Genomic DNA, 14934 nt, shown 5'->3' with positions numbered 1-14934 from the left:
TTTGTCAAAATTATGAGTAATTATTTGTAATGCAAACCTATCAGTTAGCATTATATTTTAGTTAGAAATGCAATCATTTTTGATTCAAGGATGCATTTTAACCTAAAAAATAGTGCAAACTACAAAAGCACCACGAACATCAGCAGCTGGCATTCTGTTGTTCGCATGTGTGGGACACACCGGTTTCCGTCAGGGTTCTCAGCAAGAGCCGGTGTGGGAGACCCTGGTCCCCAGCAGGTCTCTGAGGAAGAACCGGTGTGGGAGACGCTGGTCCCCAGCAGGGCTCGGAGCTAGAACCGGTGTGGGAGACCCTGGTCCCCGGCAGGGCTCTGAGCAAGAACTGGTGTGGGAGACCCTGGTCCCCAGCAGGGCTCTGAGGAAGAACTGGTGTGGGAGACCCTAGTCCCCAGCAGGGCTCTGAGCAAGAACCGATGTGGGAGACCCTGTTCCCCGGCAGGGCTCGGAGCTAGAACCGGTGTGGGAGACGCTGGTCCCCAGCAGGGCTCGGAGCTAGAACCGGTGTGGGAGACCCTGGTCCCCGGCAGGGCTCTGAGCAAGAACCGATGTGGGAGACCCTGTTCCCCAGCAGGGCTCGGAGCTAGAACCGGTGTGGGAGACCCTGGTCCCCGGCAGGGCTCTGAGCAAGAACTGGTGTGGGAGACCCTGGTCCCCGGCAGGGCTCTGAACAAGAACCGATGTGGGAGACCCTGTTCCCCGGCAGGGCTCGGAGCTAGAACCGGTGTGGGAGACGCTGGTCCCCAGCAGGGCTCGGAGCTAGAACCGGTGTGGGAGACCCTGGTCCCCAGCAGGGCTCTGAGCAAGAACCGATGTGGGAGACCCTGTTCCCCGGCAGGGCTCGGAGCTAGAACCGGTGTGGGAGACGCTGGTCCCCAGCAGGGCTCGGAGCTAGAACTGGTGTGGGAGACCCTGGTCCCCGGCAGGGCTCTGAGCAAGAACTGGTGTGGGAGACCCTGGTCCCCAGCAGGGCTCTGAGGAAGAACTGGTGTGGGAGACCCTAGTCCCCAGCAGGGCTCTGAGCAAGAACCGATGTGGGAGACCCTGTTCCCCGGCAGGGCTCTCAGCAAGAACCGGTGTGGGAGACCCTGGTCCCCGGCAGGGCTCTGAGAAAGAACCGGCGTGGGAGACCCTGGTCCCCAGCATGGCTCTGAGAAAGAACCGGTGTGGGAGACCCTGGTCCCCAGCATGGCTCTGAGAAAGAACCGGTGTGGGAGGCCCATGAGCAGTAACCGGTGTGGGAGACCCTGGTCCCCGGCAGGGCTCTGAGAAAGAACCGGTGTGGGAGACCCTGGTCCCCAGCATGGCTCTGAGAAAGAACCGGTGTGGGAGACCCATGAGTACTAACCGGTGTGGGAGACGCTGGTCCCCAGCAGGGCCATGAGCAGTAACCGGTGTAGGAGACCCTGCCCGCTGACCAATAACCACGAGCCTGGCACTCACATATACAAGATGATTAGGAGGGCACGTGGGTACAGGAGGTGATCGGGTGAAGGTACAAATATACCACAAATGCCAGTCCTCTGGGTGGCTGACACGACGGAAATAATTGCATTTTCACGGATCCAAAAACCAATTTCCTCCAACAGTAGTTTTGTGCCTTGAGTTTGATTGGCACAAAACATTCCCTGGGTGGGTGAGGAGATCCCATGGCAAGGGCAATGTTTAATGGCGCTGGGGTGCTGAATACCGTCACTGGCGCCCACATTAACACGAGCCACCCCTAGGCACTTATGCATATACAGGAGCAACATTGCCTCAGATAGGGCCGGACTGAGACCACCTGGGCCTGGGGTCCTCCCTGTCTGGCAGTGACTAACTTACCACCACTTTCACCTCTGTGTATTAATGTTCAGTCGTTGTTTGGCCTCTCAGCCGAGCCCTGCAACAAATGGGTGGGTTCAGGATGTGACATTAGTGTTTGCTGAGCCCTTTTTCCTGGAGCACTTGGGTGAAACTGTAGGCAGGGACAGGCTGGTGTAGGGGGATGAACCGAGGGGTACAGGCCCTCTTTATGTCTGGGTTGCGGCAAACAGACCTGTTGTTTACAACATATATATAGAGTGAGTTGTGGGTCCCTCTCTTTCAGTCATTCAGTTTCTTCTAGCAGCCTCTTCCATTCATTGGCTTGAGACTTTGTCCATCAAGTATTGGCTCAGCCCAGTGGGTTCTTCTCTCACGTAATAGTGGTAGCTTTGTGGGGGTCTCCTTCCACCTCCACTCAACTACTTGCATTTAACTGCATGTGGGACTACTTCACAACTCTTCAAGCAACACAACAACCCCGCTACCACCACAGACAAACAGCATGGAGCCAGCTCCCCCACAGGACCCACCTCCATCATGACCTCGGTCCACTCAAAGGCCACGACCCACCCACGCCTTCCCCACACCTTCAACCTAGGCGAAGCTAGAATCAGTGACATACTCACCACCTCGTTCAACAACTCAGTTGCCATGGCCACCTTCCCCGAGGACTGAAAACATGCAGAAGTCAATACTCCTACTGAAGAAACCATCAGCAGACCCCATCCAACGCAACTGATCTCCCTGCTCCCGGCCAATGTATTAGCAAAAGACATTAACCAACAACTCCCCTCACATCTGGAACAGAACCTCCTACTCAACTTCTCCCAATCCAGATTCTACAGCAACCACAGCACAAGACACCCCTCACTGCGGCTACCGATGACATCTGAGCCATACTGGCCTGAAGAGAGTCTGCAGCTCTGATCCTCCTAGACCTCTCGGTAGCCTTCAATACGGTCTCCCACCACACACTCATCACAAGGCCGCACAACATAGGCATCCAAGGAGCCGCTCTCAGATTGATCGCCTCTTTCCTCACCAGAAGAATGCAAAAAGTCTGACCTTCACACTGAACCTAAGGACGTCATCTGTGGAGTACCCCAAGGATCCTCGCTTAGCCCCCCTCTTTTCAACACTTATATGACACCTCTGGCCAGCATCGCCATAACCACAGGCTCAACATCATACCTTATGCCAACGACACACAACTCATCCTCTCTCTCTCTCTGACAACACCACCAACACCAAGACCAACTTTAACAACTGCAGGACAGACGTCGCCAACTGAATGAAGGACAACTGACTGAAGCTCAACCCAGACATAGGAGAGGTGCTGATCTTTAGAAACAAAAGCTCCCCATGAGATATATCCTGGTGGCCCTCAGAACTCGGACCTATTCCTATCCCCACTGGCCACGCTAGGAACCCAGGCATCATTCTGGGCAACAAACTAATCAACACGACTCAGGTCAACTCTGTCTCCTCCTCCTGCTTCTTCATGCTCTGCATGCTTCGTGGGATATTCAGATGGCCACCCCAAGCTTAAGATGCATCATCACCCAGACCATCATCTCCAGCCGACTAGACTACGGCAGCTCTCTCTAAGCAAAGATCGCAGCTCACCTCTTCCAACAACTACAGACCATACAGAGCTCTGCAGACAGACTTGTCCTGGATCTCCAAAGACGAATCCACATCATCCCCTTCCTCAGGGACCTCCACTGGCTCCTTGTGCACAAAAGATGCCAGTTAAGCTCCTGACCCCCCCTTTCAAGACCCTGCGCAGCTGAAGACCCACCTACTTGAGCCACCGCCTGAACTTCCATCAGCTCATCAGAGACCTCAGTCCCGCGTCCCTTTAACTAACCCTTGCCCGCATCTGATGTAGTAGATGCAAAGGTCGCTCTTTCTCCTTACTCGCAGCCAAGGCATGGAAGGAGCTACCCTTTCATGTCCAGACCTCTTCATCTCTTCTAGAGTTTCAAAAGTCCCTGAAGACCTGAATATTTGGTAATCAGCTGGACCCTGCCTGCGCCTGGATATCCTCACGGGTGACAAGAAGCGCTCTACAAATCTACTTATTGATTGATTGACAACTCCAGCCACTCCTGCTGGCTCCCCCATGGCGTTTTTCTCTGATGAAGTTGTGCTGTGTGCACTACCAAATTGAAACCCAACCTAGTAGCTTTGCCAGTGCTTTTTCTTGACAGTTGCTTAATTTGGCTCTGATTAAAAACAGGTTTAACCGCTTGCCCTGATCTGACGTGGAATGAGTTGCACTTCTGAGTTCACTCCTTTGGCACGCAGCAATGTCACACAGATACCATCACATTGGCAGAAATGTGCACCAAAACTGTCAGTCTCAATGGAGAGGCCAAGGACTGAATGGGCATTGATTGTGAACCTTCATTTTCTGCTGAGCAGGTTTAATGTGTGTTATTGTGGTAAAGAATCAGGTGTATACACATAGATTTTCAGTGTGTGCGCCCGGATACTGTACTTTGGTGCCCTTACTATGGCACTATCATGAGTACAGACTTGAACAGGATGAAACTGCAAGAGAAAGGGGCCAATGGTCAACGGCTATTTAGCTGGACCTTAGGTCAGTTTTTCCAGCTCATAGTTCTGGACTCTCATGGAACTTTGCGTGTTTAGCTGTGGTATGAGCGAACTCTGGCCCAGGGTGTCGGCAAAAGTAGATAGGGTGCACAAGAGTGTTGTACAAAGACCTGGGTAACTGAAAGGTCTCTGTGTGAGGATCCCAGTAACTCAAAGCAGCCAATCACAAAAGAGGAGAGTGAGCACACTGCCCGGCATACCAGCACAGAATTCACCCAGATGAATTGTGGTAAATGCAGTGCACGGTAACACTCACTTTAGTTAAAAGTCTTCAGTATTCTCCATTGTTGGTGCACCCAGTGCTGGGTATGTCTAGAGGTGTTTCAGGGTATTTGCCCTCCTCTAACAGAGAGTAACAGCTTAAATGGGCAGGTAAGGGCAATGCTCTTCACAGTCTCCTCAGGCTTCTGTACCACTCCCAGGGCAAAGGTGCTTCCCAGTGAGCTCATCAGCCCAGTCACTCATAGGAGCCAATCACAAAATGGGGGTGGGAGCACACTGCCTTGCACACCAGCACACAGGGCCCGATGGATGAACAACTGTTTGCAAAAAATGATGTGCTATTTGCACACTGACTGGCTTGTGAATGGGTGTGCAATTCACGATGTGAGCTTTGTGCTGATAGAACATGTACTAGTAAGTTACATCACATATCGCCCATTCGCAAGGGGTCACAAAACAATCCGTAATATGTCTTCTGAATATTAATGAGGCAGGTCACAGTTTGCAACCTTTTTTGGTTGGCTGCCAGTGGAGGAATGAAGGTCTGTAAGGACAGCAGACCTCCTTCCCTAAATATGGGTTTGCAACTTGAAAAAAAAATTTTTTGTTAAAACAGCTCAGTGCATTAAAGTAGGTGTGTGCGAAATTCAAGTAATGTGATTTTGCATACTTATGCAAAACGATTGCACAATTTTGTGAAATTGTTAATAATTATATGAAATGCAAACCTGTCATGTCATTTAGCATGAAATGTGTTTTTGCATCAGTTTTTGACACGAGGATGCATTTAACCAAATTCACTGTGAAAAAGAGATGCAAATGTTCTGTTCTTTGCGTTCATTGTACATTTTTACAGCGAATCGTGCATTGGCTAGACATTTTTACCTCAAATGGTATTTAATTATATGAAGTGGAGTAGTTGGAATTTTGCATAACAAAAGTAGTGCAAAATTCCCCAAATTAGACAAATTATGACAGCGTAATAGAATTCCACCTTAGCCTATAATAAAGGACATGTGATGCTTTGTAAGAAATACCATTTGGGACGACATCAGAGAGCAGGCAGTGGTCTGCTGGAACACCGCCTGGTACCCTTAAGGCCACAACATGGCTGTCTAACAGGGACAGGGTTTGCGAATCAGTTCCCATCCCAACTCAGGTTTCGGTACCTGATCCATGGTCTCTGGTCCCATGTGTCACTTATGACTCGTAAACAGCAGTGGTGCATCCTTCACATATCTTTTCCTATTTGCACTTTAGAAAGAAACTCAAAATCTCTCTGTTCAAAGTCCTAAAAGGGTCCTTGTACCTTGTAAAAAGCCTTATTGCTGCTGCAAACCTTACAGCTGTTGCCACTGCAGTATGGCTTTGTGCACCTGGCACTATATTGGTGTCAAACCAGGACACAGATTGGTACAAAAGTCCCCATTTTCATGCACATACCTCGAAACAATCTGTGCAAACAACTCAAAGTTGTAAAACTTTCTGTAGATGTTCATGAAAGTTTGGAAAAATAAATAAATCAATTTGCAGCATCACAACCACCTGGTCTCTGGAAGGAGTGTGTAAAGATGCGAAGTGGAATGTCTTGCGATTCAATCTAAATGTTTTTGAAACTGTGCAGAGCTGGGAGATTTCTTAGAAAAAATTGAGGTAAAAGGACACCATCTGCAACATTGAAAACACAATCCTACTGCCATTCAAGACTGCAGGACCCACCTCCCTGCTCAGGGGCTCTTTTCCCCATGAATGCCTGGCCATAAGCTCACATTCTCACATTTGCATATGGCTGGGTCCAAACTGTAATGACATGGTGAGCAAAGAAAAACTGATGGATTAAACCCAGATCTGTGACTGGGGGTGAATGATTTGGTCTACATTCCGTCCATCAACTGTTCTTTTTGCATAAGCTCACATTCTGGCAGAAGCTTGCTCCTTCGGCCTGGATGTCCGGGGTAAAGAAGGGCTGTGCCATTTTCCTACTGACACCCACTTACCTGCCAACTTGAGTTGAAGTGGGGAAAAATAAGGGCATTTCTCTGCATCGGATATCTCACCCTGCTCAGGTGACACCTTCAGCTGCATGGAAAAATAGTAGTGGTGTATAAAATGTGGGTAATTTGCTTTTGTGTAATTACATGAAATAAATGCTAAAGTATTCCAAATTAGAACATTGGAGTGGTGGGAGCTCCATTGAAAACAATGGCGTGCTCCGGGCTTTTAATGGCCTGTAGAAGCCCGGCGCTCCAACATTCCTATGTTGTCATTCACAGCTGTTGCTTGGCAAAATGCAAATCTGTTTTGTTCACACTACATTTTAGTGTGAAATACATCCTTGCATCAGTTTTTTGGCGTGAGGACGCGTTTAAACAAAAGCACTACTAACAACAGTAGCTCCTGTTCTGTTGTTCCCTGTGATGGCAGCAATATTTTTTTTACCACAAATTGTCAATCAATCAATCAAGGATTTATAGAGAGCACTAATCACCGTTAGGGTCTCAGGGCGCTGGTGGGGTGGAGCTACTGGTCATTGAGCCATGTCTTGAGATGTTTCCTGAATGTCAAGAGGTCTTGGGTCTGGCGAAGGTGGAGCGGTAGCGAGTTCCAGGTCTTGGCGGCTAGGTGAGAGAAGGATCTTCCTCCGGCGGTGGTGCGGCGGATGCGGGGGATGGAGGCGAGGGCGAGGCTGGTGGAGCGAAGATTGCGGGTGGGGGTGTGGAAGGTGAGTCTGTCATTCTGTCAAATTGTGCCATTCACTGTTAATTTTAACCACACAAGGAACATATTCACATGAAATGGCATAATGATCAAATTTGGGGAGTTTTGTATAAGCAGAACTTAAAATCCCCCAGATTATGAGAAGTATGCATGCGTAATATAGCCTTATACCCTGCTGCAGAGAGCTATATTTGTTGTTAAGGTCTCTGACCCTGAGTTATAGGGCTGTGCCGCAGGTGAGGGCTTATAATGAGGGTGAGGGCCTTTAACAACCAGTATATCCTGAGGCAGAAGGACTATGAGGCTATCAGAACATTCCACCCGCTAATGGTGGAATGTTCTAAATTAAAAAGGGAAAACATGAAGGCAGACATTGGAATGTGGAGGTCCGGGTTTATACAGGCCATTACAAGCCCGGAGCCACTCCACTGCCTTCAGTAGAGCTCTAATGCTCTAATTTAAATTTCATCCAGGCCTAAAAGAAAGATTTACCTTCACTTCATCAAAGTCAGGCAATATCAGAAAATGTCATTCGCCATGGCGAAGGGAGAAGTTTGCCAACGTTGCCGAAGTTTGTAGGCAAAGTTGAAACTGGGCACACAGCCCCACTCCACAGCTTCACTGAGATTGCCGTCTACTGGTCCCAAAAAGGGAGGCGAGGCATGGAGTCCTTTCACATTGATGGTACATTACAGTCCTGAGGCTTTTCTGCTCTGAACTGCAGCATCAGTAATCAAAATGGACAAAAAGAAAGAAAACTTTTGGCGTTCATCCTAGGGTGCCCACACCCACAGATACCAAAATATACACCCTGCATTTATTGGAATGCTATCAAATAGCTCAAAGCTCAGATCCATTCCCTGGGCTTCAGCTAAACCCATCATGTAGGCGCGAGGTTCTGGATGTGCGGCGAGTGGGTGCTGCTGGTATTCATTCAAACATTACAGAACACAAGTAATCATGAAGCCACTTAGACCAGCCTGCATTAGATAGCCTCTAAGCATTACTATTTTAATCAGAAAAGGATATCTAAACGGCCATTTTAAGTTTCTAAGATGGTCGTTTGTGCTGTTGCGAGGCTGGACACATTGAAATGATGAAAGGCTAACAAGCCCAGAGAAAGCGGGGAAACACCAGGGTATGTCCCAATAAAAAAGGCGACTACTACATTTTATTTCCTAAATTATGCATATTGCTCTATAGTAAAGCCTTTTGTTCATGGCGGTTCACTGTGACTTATGTTGTGTGAGTTCTACACATAACTGGTCAAATTAATCGGTTTTAGGAATGTGAGCCTCAAGCATAACTCAGTTTCTAACTTCTTTTTTCAGTGAACATATATATATATATATATATATATATATATATATGTATGATCACAACAAAAACGGCTGTATTTTTTAAACAATTTTGAGTCCCCCCCACACACACAAGGACTAAGGGAGCATGGTATCCTTACCATGCCTCCTTATTTTTTTAAATTAAAAATACAGAACAGAGGACTAAATCCCCGAGTCATGTAATGGCTGCCACAAACATTTTTCTTCATGACGGCAGCCAATCAGAGCGTTCGCTCTCAGAGCGAATGGGCCCAAGGGCAAAGCAGTCTCTTGGGCCATTCAGAACACTATTTTTGAAATTTGGGTTTGAGGGACTTTTGCCGGAGTCCCTTGAATGCAACCGTCCAGATATGCAAATTTGTTTTTGTTGGATGTTTCAAAAACTACTCAATAGATTTATACCAAATCACAAAAAGCACAGTTTTTGTTTTTTAACTAAGAGCTAGCTTTGTGACAGATTTGGTGTAATTCCCTTCAGCAACGTTTGCAATATTGCTTTTCTCAAAAAGTCTCTTGAAAATTTATGGGGATTTTGGACTTTGAGAGTCCCAATTTTCTCCGTCCCAGCTTCACAGAGGACCCCAAACTAGTACACAAACTAGGCCAAAAAGAGTACTTTTATGGAAACGTTTGTGAAAATTCATCAAACTGAAACAAAGTTATTAGTAAAACAAAAAAAGGCATTTCCTATTGAAATGCTGACCTAATTAGAACTACCTTGTGGCAATCACCACTGGGAAATATCTATCCATCTATCTATCCATCTAGCTACCTATCTATATTAACACACAAATATGCATATTCATATATGAAAACAAAATGTACATATATATCTTTATAGTGAATTGAATTCTGTGTTTAAAAAAAAATCTGTTAGGAAAAAACCTGTCCTTGTGTTTCTTAGTCTAGGCAGGATGTGACACACTAGTCAGCCACCTGTAATAAGAAAATGACATTGCTACAGTACTGTAATAATTTAATACCCTCGTGCAGTTCCCTACAAAAAAAACAAGATTATCCATCCATGTTACTACATATTGTGAACTGAAGGCAGTTTCGTCCACGGCCTTCACTCAACAGGTTTAAAATATATTTTTGCAGCCTATTTTGTGCTGCTCCTTGGTACATTTAATTTCACAACACTAATTTCACATTTACTCCTGGAACACTCGGTGGCTTACAACATCCTAATAAAGTACAGTGGCGATCACTTTACTCCCCTGTATCGTATTTATCTGACTCGTGTCATTTAACACGCAGTGGTGTTTGCAAACACCAGTATCCGAGGGAGTGACCTCACTTCTGTGCACCCATCACCAGCAAGAATTCATTCGGGTGAACTCATTCATGTGAATGACAGACTTTCAACCAGCAAAAAGCAAAAAATAAACTATGACTGTAATACGTATAATAGTCTATGTACCTTTATTGGAAATTAATATATATATATATATATATAGAGAGAGAGAGAGAGAGAGAGAGAGAGAGAGAGAGAGGTGACCCGCAACTGACTGCAGCACACCTGCCTGTCAGTAAATCACCCAACCCCTTACCCCTGGCAATCCCGGCTGCCTGGCACTTGCTGCCCAAATCTGGGTGAAGTGCTCCATGAGTGCAGTGCCCACTCCCCCGTCACTTACACTTTTAGTGTCTGGCAGACAGTGCCACCCTCTCCCGGATGCACACACGTCTGCTCAGTCACGTGTGACAGGGTATATCACACGCCCCCTAATGCATACACAGAAAGGTGTGTCTGTGAGTAGGGGGCGGGGCTGGATACAGACAGAATATACCACTGTCCTGGGCAGATAGCGTGCCACCTGTGGGTGGCGCTGCCTCACACTACACGCCCCTCCCAGGTGACCACACTAAGCCAAGATGCCAGCTGGAGGACCCTGTCTGAGCACCTCTTCCCCTCTCCAGCCACAGCCACCCTCTGCCCAACCAGCAAGACGTTGCTTCCCCTCTCCACCTACAGCACACACCCGCCAGCAGAGAGCACCCTTCGCAACCCCCCATGGCCCCCCCCCAACCATGCTCCTGTCGCCTCCCGCACCCCTCTAACCACAGCGTTAGCGTCCCTCCCTCGGGCCTGGGCCGCACCCTCTCTCCCCACAGCACCACTCGCCCACCTCCCTCTAGCATGAGAGACACTGCCTCTCTCTCTCCACAGTACACTGGCCTCACTCTAGCATGAGAGACACTGCCTCTCTCTCTCCCCACAGCACCACTCGCCCGCCTCCCTCTAGCATGAGGGACACTGCCTCTCTCTCTCCACAGTACACTGGCCTCCCTCTAGCATGAGAGACACTGCCTCTCTCTCTCCACAGTACACTGGCCTCCCTCTAGCATTAGAGACACTGCCTCTCTCTCTCCAAGGTACCCTGGCCTCCCTCTAGCATGAGAGACACTGCCTCTCTCTCTCCCCACAGTACACTGGCCTCCCTCTAGCATGAGACACTGCCTCTCTCTCTCCACAGTACACTGGCCTCCCTCTAGCATGAGAGACACTCTCTCTCTCTCTCTACAGTACTCTGGCCTCCCTCTAGCATGAGAGACACTGCCTCTCTCTTCCCACAGTACTCTGGCCTCCCTCTAGCATGAGAGACACTGCCTCTCTCCCCAGCACCCTGGCCCCCCTCTAGCATGAGACACTGCCTCTCTCTTTCCCCATAGTACTCTGGCCTCCCTCTAGCATGAGAGGCACTTCCTCTCTCTCTCCCCGCAGTTCACTGGCCTCCCTCTAGCATGAGACACTGCATCTCTCTTTCCACAGTACTCTGGCCTCCCTCTAGCATGAGAGACACTGCTTCTCTCTCTCTCCACAGTTCTCTGGCCTCCCTCTAGCATGAGACACTGCCTCTCTCCCTCTCTCCACAGTACACTGGCCTCCCTCTAGCATGAGAGACACTGCCCCTCCCTCTCCACAGTACCCAGGCCTCCCTCTAGCATGAGCGACACTGCCTCTCTCTCTCTCCACAGTACACTGGCCTCCCTCCAGCATGAGAGACACTGCCTCTCTCCCCAGTACTCTGGCCTCCCTCTAGCGTGAGAGGCACTGCCTCTCTCTCCCCACAGTACCCTGGCCTCCCTCTAGCATGAGAGACACTGCCTCTCCCTCTACACTACTCTGGCCATCCTCTAGCATGAGAGCCACTGCCTCTCTCCCCAGTACTCTGGCCTCCCTCTAGCGTGAGAGGCACTGCCTCTCTCTCCGCACTAATCTGCCCATCCTCTATGTGGCCAGGCACTGACCTCTCTCCCCTCAGCACACTGTGCTAGGGAAAGCAGAAGGGCCCTCCCCCCTGTCTCCCCCACACCACTTCACCTAATCACCCCTGCCCTCCCCACCAAGCCCCATCACTCTCTCCTCTTCGCTCTGGCGGGGTGGTCGACAACCCCAAAGAATGGTCACACACGAGCCCATTTCTATCGCACAACTTTTTCGAAAACATGTGTCATCTGCCCTGTAATTCATATTACAAAGCAGACGCCTCCCCGCATTAAGTGCAGACACGGCCATTTGCATGCTGTGCTTGGAGGTCTGTCTGCTGGCAGAGAGGGGCCTCGGATCCAGACACTGGACAGAGAGCTTTGCACAGGGACAGTCCCAGGGTCACACGTGGCGTGACCCGGGCAGCACATGTAAGCGAAGGATGAGCCAGGATTCTCAAGTGTTAGCAAGTCCTCCGCAAACTGAAGAGCACACACGAGCACACGGAGGTGTGTGCATTGGGGGCCTATAGCCATATACAGACAGCCAATCGGAGCCAAGCCTGTGAGCAGACAGACAGACCGACAGACACAGGTGTCTGAACTGCCACCAGTGGTCCCCTCCCACACACCGGATCAGGAGACAGAGTAAAGCGCAGCAACATGCAGGATTCTGGTGCAACCTCGCCTCTCCCTCTCTGTCTGTACATCGCCCTCCACCCTATCTCGGTCTCCAGCGTCTCCGCCCTCTCTCTGCATCTCTCTCATGTTGCTCTGTTTCTTTGCCTCTCTCTCTGTCTTCGCCCCCCTCTCTCACTCGTCCTCTCCGCCTGTCCTACCGGTCTACCTCTCTCTTGCAGCTGTGTCTGTTCTCTCCTGCTCTCTCTTTGAGTCTCTTCCACCCTTTTCGGCCTCTCTCCCACCCCACTCTACACCCCTCCGTCTCGTTTCTCCGTCTGTCTCTTTACCTTCGGCTCCTTGCCCCGCTGCCCCAGCCTCCCCCCCTCCGCGTCTCTCTCTCTCCCCACTCTGTATCCTCGTCTCTCCATGTCCCTGATAACAAGAGGTCTCTTCCAACCACCCATTCGAAAGGTGTCTGTTTCTTGGCACCGCAACCCCCTCGTCCACCCTGCCCTCCCCTAGCCCCATCTATTTCTCCACCTCACTGACCAACCATCCTTCCTGCACCAGCCCCCCACTCTGCGGGCACTACCGCCCCCCACACACAAAGACTGCACCCGGGGCTCCGACGGAGGTGGGTGAGAGGGCACTTACCTGGGCGCACAGCCGGCGGCGGCCCCTGGCTCTCTTGGCGCAGCGGCTGGCACAGTCTGCGGTCCCAGTTGGGGCACTCGGAGCCCCCCCTCCACCCCCAGGGCACACACACTCGATAAGACCGCATGCTGAAATATAAATGTACCTGCTGCTCGCCGCCAGGGCTCTGGTTTCCGAGCTGCTGCCAGGGGCAGGGGGAGTTCTGGCTCCTGCTAGCCCTGTTTCCAGGCAGCCTGGCCTCGGGGTGCCGGGGCTGCGCCGGGACGCATTGATTTTTCTCCGTTGGCTTGCAGTGACACGGCGTCGGGTGCAGGGAGGGCTGCCAGTCCTCGGCCCGGCACTGGCACCAGGTGGAATCGTGCCCGGGCACCTGTTGGTCCTGCCCGAGACCCTCCTGTTGGTGCCTGCTGGCGGATTGCTGCAATCCCGGCTTCTGCTCCCACCTGCAGCCCTTCGGCGGGAGGTCCTGGGGGAGGTTCTGCGGGTCCTGCGGGTAGGTCCAGGGTGGGAGATCGGCGACGCTGCAGTTACCACCAGGGTGGTGGCACGGAGCGCCCGGCACGGCGCCGTGGCGCAGGGGATGCTCCTCTGCGTCCTGGCATGGCCCGAGGGGCTGCGGGTCCGTCCCCAGGGTTTGGAGAGGGTGGACCTGTTGGCACCGCTGGGGAGTGGGGTGCCCGGGCTCTGGGTGGTGCAGGGGTGCCCCTCCCTGGCTGTGGCGCTGGACAGAATCCGCTCGGTTAAGCCTGCCGGGGTGAAAGGCAGCTCCTTGGCCGGGGTGCTGTAGGGGGGCCCCCGTGCTGAGGGTCTGATGGCGCTGCTGGGGGGCACATCCCGGGCTCGGGGGTCGGCTGTGGTGTTGAAACACAGGTCCCTTGTTGAACGGCAGGCTGCGGTCCAGGGGAGGGGGCGCCTGGCCGGGCTGCTGCGGGACCCCTCCCTGTGCCACCTGCGGCTGCTTGAGGTGCCCAAGGAGGCCGCCTTGGCTCAGGCTGGCAGTGCCCGACGGAGGGTCCTTGAGAGCCCAGGGCCGGGCCGCAGCAGCCCCCTGCCCGGACTCAGGGCTGGGCTGGGGCGGGTGCTGGAGGTCAGAGGAGCCCAGTTTCAGAGCTTGGCCTCTCTGCTGAGGGGCTGATCCGAGGTCCCTCCGCTGCAGGCAGTGGCGCACGGTGGCCTGGCGCTGGGGGTGCGGCGGGACAGCCCCCGGCTGCTGCTGCATGCCCTCAGCAGCCTCCACCTGCTTGTCATCTGGGCGCTGCTGCTGGCTCGGGGCTGCCTGGCTGCTGGTGGAGTCCAGGCGGCCCGTCTGATTGGTGGGTTGGACCAGAACTACCCTCATGACGTCCTCCCGGCAGGGATGCCGCGCCCACAGTTAAAGATGAAATGCTTCATTGCCAGGGACCGCCTCGGTCTCCTCTCCTCTGCAACAAGAAGACACGCACTTCAGTTCACCGGCACATTGGCATCACCCGACGAGCTATCCGCCATAGCGCGGGAGCGGCGCGAGGGCAGGGGCGCAGGATCATGGGATCGGGCCCTACGAGCATGGGAAATAGCTGTGCGTGCGGGGATCGTGCGTGCGCGCATGCCATGGCTACCGAGCGGGCCTGGTGTTTCCGCCGTGTGCACCCGACATCCGTGAGGCAAACACCTGCTGTGAGCTACGTATGTGATAACTGTGTGTCCGTCGCCTGTGTGTCAAACATCTCCAGTAACTGTGCAT

At 51.7% G+C, this 14934-nt stretch overlaps 1 protein-coding gene across 1 annotated transcript in view; it reads right to left on the bottom strand.

Moving 5' to 3' along the window:
- The window catches only part of KCNN1 (potassium calcium-activated channel subfamily N member 1), a 214374-nt gene extending 199791 nt beyond the window's left edge, over positions 1-14583 (bottom strand). The window contains exon 1 of the mRNA XM_069217046.1: positions 13357-14583. Coding sequence (XP_069073147.1) covers positions 13357-14550 — 1194 coding nt within the window. The 5' untranslated portion in view covers positions 14551-14583. The remainder of the gene's footprint in view (positions 1-13356) is intronic.
- Positions 14584-14934: the final 351 nt, after the last annotated feature.

Source organism: Pleurodeles waltl, chromosome 12 (assembly GCF_031143425.1).
Source record: "Pleurodeles waltl isolate 20211129_DDA chromosome 12, aPleWal1.hap1.20221129, whole genome shotgun sequence".
In the NCBI taxonomy this organism is placed as follows: Eukaryota; Metazoa; Chordata; class Amphibia; order Caudata; family Salamandridae; genus Pleurodeles; species Pleurodeles waltl.
This window is presented reverse-complemented; position numbering and strand designations above follow the sequence as displayed.